This window comes from Apiospora aurea (assembly GCF_038362705.1).
Source record: "Apiospora aurea strain CBS 24483 chromosome Unknown utg000006l_segment0_segment0, whole genome shotgun sequence".
Lineage (NCBI taxonomy): Eukaryota > Fungi > Ascomycota > Sordariomycetes > Amphisphaeriales > Apiosporaceae > Apiospora > Apiospora aurea.
In genome coordinates this window covers 4,193,378-4,199,701 of record NW_027117393.1, presented here as the reverse complement: position 1 = coordinate 4,199,701, position 6,324 = coordinate 4,193,378, and the positions used below count along the sequence as shown (strand labels likewise).

General features: G+C 51.6%; 1 protein-coding gene across 1 annotated transcript; it reads right to left on the bottom strand.

The window, feature by feature from the left end:
- Positions 1-1,677: 1,677 nt before the first annotated feature.
- PG986_009884 (uncharacterized protein) lies at positions 1,678-2,445 on the bottom strand (the record flags this gene model as incomplete). Its single annotated transcript, XM_066846106.1, has 3 exons — positions 1,678-2,077; positions 2,164-2,253; positions 2,366-2,445. 3 exons carry the CDS (start codon positions 2,443-2,445, stop codon positions 1,678-1,680), a joined length of 570 nt encoding a protein of 189 aa, XP_066698504.1.
- Positions 2,446-6,324: the final 3,879 nt, after the last annotated feature.

Below are 6,324 nucleotides of genomic sequence, written 5' to 3'. Positions count from 1 at the left end.
GTTGTCAGTGAGGGGTGAGATGCTTCACCGTGGACAAACGGGTTTGGTGAGATACGTTCGAGTCTAATACTGGAGGGAAAGTAATTTGCTTAGATGATCACGGCTTGATCACATTGATTGCAATTTTCCGGAGGAATTTGACCTGGTCAATTCGATTAGTCAATTGAAGGCATAATGAGACACCATTTGCGACGTTTTGCATTCGCACTTTTTCTATTGCCGTGGCTTGTGCTATAGGATTTATACACGGCTCTGCAACCTCCTTACAGTTTCGCGATCTGTCAATGTTAACATGAGCATCGTCAGTCGTCGCCCACGCATGACCTTACTACCTACCGTCAATAGTCACGCGGCGAAGTAGGTGTCACATTACCAACTACCATCTATCTACTGCCAACACCAATACTCGAACATCCCCGAATCGCAATACTGCCCGTGCTAGAGAGAATGTTTTGTCAGTACTACCCATTCGAGTCTGTCCCCAACTCACACGACACAGACAGGTATATTTGCTTGTTTGTTCGGGCCACAAAAGTCCTCTGGCGAATGCAGTAGTACGCCGACTCCCAAAATTCTATCAGTTTTTAAATCAGTCAATCCCGAGCTATCAGAGGCTAGCGCCACATGTTTCAACATTACTTTTCCGCGTGTCTATAATTATACCATTTCCAATGAGGCAGGCTTGGGACATAGTAGTGGTGTTTGTTTTGTTGTATTGTATCCAGGAAAATGCATTATCAGCTTTCTCTCTCCTGTGCTCTATAACCAGTATTTACAATTGGAAACCAGTTGAGTGTGGTGGGGGGACGGATCCATAATCCTTCTCCCATGTTATTTGCGACGGCATGCCCAGCACAATAACAACCATGCTGTGCTATAAAAAACGATGATGAATGCGTCCAGTGGTAGTTTCGCCAACTCCTCAGCATTTCCTTTCTCCTTCGTTTTCCAGGAAAGCTGTCGTTCTATCGTACTCACTCACTCAGATAGGCAAAACCACCAACGGCGGGCCAAGTCACCTGCCGGGGTCGGTTGCCACGGGGAAACCTGCTAACCGTACTCCTCTCCACCCCTCCCTTCCATCCTTTCCCCCTCCTTAAATATTGTGTAATGCGTTACATACAGCTCATGCTCGATGTGCCCGAGGTCGTGTTTTGCTCAAAAAAGCGGGCAGCCATTGGAGAAGTTGGCCTTCGCTTGAATGAATCGTGTCGTGTAAAAGAAGTTTGTCGAGGGAATATTATATGACGATGAGACGCCGTCAAAACGTCACGGGTGACCAAAAGGATCGTCTCTCTAGTTAAACGAGGGTATATGTTGGTTGTTGTGTGTGGGACGAGCAGCCAATGCTGTCGAGTGCGCTCGCCATGAGATGCCAAAAATCGAAAAAGAAGTCATTTCGTTCGTAAGAAGCCACTTGTGTGTCTCGTATCCAGTTGTGTAGCTGATTGCCGGTAGTTGAGCTGTTGTTGTAGTTGATGTTGATTGTCCAGGCGGCGAGTTTCCAGAAACCTTCAGCAATGATGAGGGATTCTGTCGGCACGTCGTCCAGCAAGCCGATGTGCATCCGCCGGGGGAGGAATCGCATCGCAAGGGCAGCAACGGAAAAAGGGTACAACAGCTGTACAGCAACAAGCAGAAGTCGACGCTTTGAAGGGGCAGGACGAACAAAGCAGCTTAGGAATCGCGGTCACCATCTTTATAAACAAGAACCATGTCAGTAAAACTTTGTGTCGCGAGGCCGTTGCTACCATAGTGATGCGATTGGGGAAAGGTGAATGCTGTGGAGGGGTCAACGAGCTCGTATTCACCTTCACTGGCTGTGGGAGTCGGCGGCATGGCTCCTCCGTGCGCTGGTGCTTGCTGGGGCTGTTTGGCCGTACCTGGTCTGGAGGTACCCTTGGCTCTCTGGGCGGCCAAGTCCTGTTCCGCGACGGCGTTGACGGCCGCCTGTCGCTGGCTCCCTGCTGGCGCTTGGCCTGGCGTCCCGCTGCTGCGCTTCAGGCGTTCCTCCATCTCTTTGATGCGCTTCTCGAGGGCCTCGAGCTCCGTGGTGTGGGTGGTGACCTTCTCCTTTCTATTGGGTGAATCTGGGTCAGCTAGCGTTCTTACTGTTGCAGAGGGGCAGGCAGGCGCTGGCTGCTGCGAGCTCAGAAAACGGACCTCTTGTTCAGTTGCTCGTCCAAGTCGGCGACGCTGTTCTCGATCCGGAAGATGTCCATAAGCTCTGCGCTAAAGGAGCGGGCAATTGTGCTGCGTAGGAGTATAGGCTGTTAGTCTCTGGTCCACTCAATCGGTGCTGTGCTGCCGCAGCCAAGGTTCGCGTCGCAAACGCATAAGCGGACGGGCAGATTGCATAACTCACGATTGAGGACGGCGGCCATTGGGCTGCCAGTCGCGGTCGAGTTCCTCGTCGGTAGGGTTCATGGTGACGGGATCCGGCATGATTGTAATTGTGTCGGTTGAAAACGTGATAAGGGATCCAAGAAAGCTGCAGTAGGCCTTTGCGGGATCAAAGAATGCTGATGCGTACGGTGGGTGTAATGAAACAGTCCGTCAGTGTGTCGGTCGGGTCGTGGGATGCCCGAGTTATATGTGTGTATGTATGTGTATGTGTATAGAGAAGAGAAGGAGAGAGGGCGCAGGACGGGTGTAGAGCGAACTGGAAGAAGGGGTCCACGGGGGGAAGGAATTGGCGGTTGATATGTAGAGCTGACCCTTGACCGACCTTGGTCAAGTACAGCAGCAGGAGCAGGAGGCAGGAGGAACAGGATGGACGGTCGTCGTCCAATCACGATGCAGGCGCAAGCAGCTGACTATGGCGACTGGGGGCGTGAGAGTCTGCGGGTGCTGGTGCTGGGCAGGCAGGACCAGGAAAGGGGGGGCCTCAGGCGAATTAATTGGCGGACCAGTTCAACATTGAATTATGTGGAACTCGAGCGACTCGACCAAATTTCAGGCAAGAACCGTCTGAAACAATGGACAAAGGCCTCTATGCAGTGGACAGTCAGGTATTCCCGAATCTTGGATGCTGCTGGAGCTGCAACCGCAACAAAGAGCGCCAAGCGAAGATGCTGGTTGCTTGCTTGCTTGTTTTTGTGGATGATGATGGTGATGATGCTGGACGGGCTACGCTACGGGGGGTTGATGGGGGAAGGAAAGCTGCAGGTCGGTGTGTCCTACATCCTTCCATGTCTTGCCCGTCTGTCTAATGGGTATGCATGTCTCTCTTCCCTTTGTCTCTTCTTTCCTTCTCGCAATCCATGGCCACACACGGGTCTGAGCTTGAGGTCAACTGAGAACAGACACTCGCTCGCTCTTCTACCTGTCTATGTACAGAATAGCATTGGATGTACATCACTGATGCATGTGAGCGTGTAAAGCATGTAGCGTGAGGTAGGTTGCATGCTCCCTATCAAATCAACCAGACACATTGATGTTGCGTGTACCATTAAACAGAGTTGCGCTCCTAGGGCGTTGCAGCAGATGTTTATCAAATCTGTCTGTCCGCCGGGCCCGCCTGCCCGCCTAGGAGTATTCTCGTCCGATCTATGCGTTTAAGGTCTCGTTTTCCTTCTTTGTTGGATCGAACCAAAAAGAGCCTCCCCTGGTCAAATTGTATCAAATGTCTTATTTAATAATAAACCTGGCCAGTAGATCTACGCCAGGCTAATAAGTTGGAGAGTTCTGTTCCACTATGGAGGCACAATGTGTACATTTGTATCCGTATGTAGCGTGTGGATGATCGTGGTGGAGCAGGGGGGGGGTCAAGTAATACATGCATGCATGCAGTGTGCACGCCCGTAACGCTATCCTCTTACTGCACCAGCATCAGCACACAATACAATGCAAACCCCAAATTGCTAGAGGCTGCTAAGCTGCTAGGCATCTCCAGCGAGACACTTGCATCTCACTACTGCCAACACTAACTGCTAGAAACATTCGGAAAAGAAGGGTCCAAGACCGCCAACCGTTCATCATCATAGCGTGCCAATTGAATAACCGCCCGCCGCCGATGATCTGAATCAAATGGAATCTTCTGTTCGAGCCTGACTCGGCCGGCAGGCTCATGCTGGCTCAGACAGCCAGACTGGGCATGCTGGGCTCAGGGAAACTTTGACATTCCAACCGGCCTGCCGTAGCTTAAATGGACTTCCATGCCAGGGCCCGAAAAGCCAATACCTTATGCATCAACGAACGACGGGTGTTTGGGGCGTTGCAAATACCTCTGGATCGTCATCCTTCATCAGCCCCCAATGCCACGCCGCTCGAGACAAAGGTCTGCATCCCATGGATCGACGAATTTGACGTGCATGCAGACTATCACCCTCAGCCTGGCCTGTTGCGGACTTGTGAAATGAAGGTCGTTTCCTGTTCCTCTCGTCTTCTCAATGCTTCGATTTTATTTCGTGCAGGGCCTAGCAAACTAGGGGGCGGAGGCTGGGAGGGGCATATTAGCAGTGGGGCAGGAAGCTATATCCAAGGGATCGACTGGCAGCATTGGAGATGGTGCATCAAAGGCCAGAATAGGCTGTAATGCGATGCCTAGAAGAAAAAGTCGTCGGGCAGTGTAGCGAGCAGGGCTGGCTCTCGAAGCTCGCATAAACCGCATGAAGTCGGCTTTAATTGCACTCGTCCCTACTCTGCCGCACGTGTAGATTGCTACCTCCTGCAAAGCTTGCCCTTGCAGTTACAATGTACATAGTTCCAATTCCTTACACTGCCTTGTTTGAAGCCGATGTTCGGTGTTCAACACGATACCTGCATAACATGGATGCACACCTCCCAAAGTGCCTGTCCATGATTTATGACTCCCCTATTTCCCATTTTCTTCTCGGCGACTTGCTGAATCGCGAACCAGCACCCACATTCTGCCGCTGACGGTATATTACACGAGATCCATCAACAATCTCCCCCAACCGTGCGAGGGTGCCGACCTATCCAGACCCAGAAGATCATCGTCATGATTTCAGCGTCACGATGCCTGCACCGCCCATGTGAATGATGGTAGGTACTCACGGCGCAACTTGACGTTGCACCGGACACTAGTCGGTTCTGGGACGAGATTGCGGAAGCGGCCCATCAGACCAGCAGGTGAGCTGGGCTGGGACTGGGAGGGGCGCGCTGGCTTCTCGGGCTTCCACAGAGGCTTCTGGTCAACTGCCATCCGCCATCAGGCATCGAGAGGCATGTGCGCACCCTACACGCGATCACACATACACACCCCTCTTGCAGCCACGCGCGGGACTGATGACATCAATAACTGGTGAGCATCGTTTGGGGAAAATCTTCGACGCGTTTCAATGTCTATATTGTGTACACGTATCCGTACCAATCACTGCATAGCTTTGCAGCTGTAGCAACGCGCACTGCTCGAGATGCAAGATGTAGTATGCGCTATGCGCACCGTCTATAATCACCTGCCCCTCTTATATCTCGTATATCGAGGTCACGATAAGTTGCATCTCATGGAGTCCCATTTCGCGCGATTCCAACGATGATCTGAACCTGTCTTCAATATACTCGGCATCCAGGGAAGGTCGTTAATTACATCTTACCATTTTTTCCCCCAGCCGCCGCCTAACCTAGCCTGTGATCTTCCTAAGTTAAAATGATTTCTTTATCGTTTGCTAGGATTGCGAGCTAGGATCAGCCCGCACCACCGCCCCCCCAGCTGCCCAGGCCTTTTCTTTAAATACGTACTGCCAGCGCAGACTGCGGCTTGACTCGATAAACTTCAGGGTATCCTCAGCCTTTGCCCAAGCCCAAGGTACCCGGAGTCAACTTTCCCACATGACGAGTCAATGAGGGTTGGATAATCTGGTTGGGCCGCCTACGTCGAGATACCCTCATTATTGATGAGGACGCGAGAGAACTATGGACGACTCCTCCGAGTACGACGTTGCTGGAAAGTTTACGTGTCCGGCGACTCCGTATCCGGCTATTGGGGTTGATGAGATGGCCACTCATTTGGTTTCCCCATCTGGTCTGTCTTGCCCTGGTCGTGTCTCGCGAGTATGCTCCTCTATCTTTGTTTACAGCGAGAAGGATTGATACCAAGCTTCGGGTAGCCACGATGCCTCGTCATGCAGGGACTCGCGATTACCTTTTGGCGATGTACGGAATCCACGACGCAAAACAACAGTCTTTGGGTGAAGGTTGTTGTGTCTTCCTAGGGAAATCCTTCCAAAATCTCGATTTGAAATGTTTGGGTAGGTAATGCTACCTGGCTGTATCAGACCCTCGTAACGCCTATTGCCATTTCCCCTGAAGGATGTTCGCCTATATCGATATGGCCATGCGTCATAGGCTTATCAAGCCAAA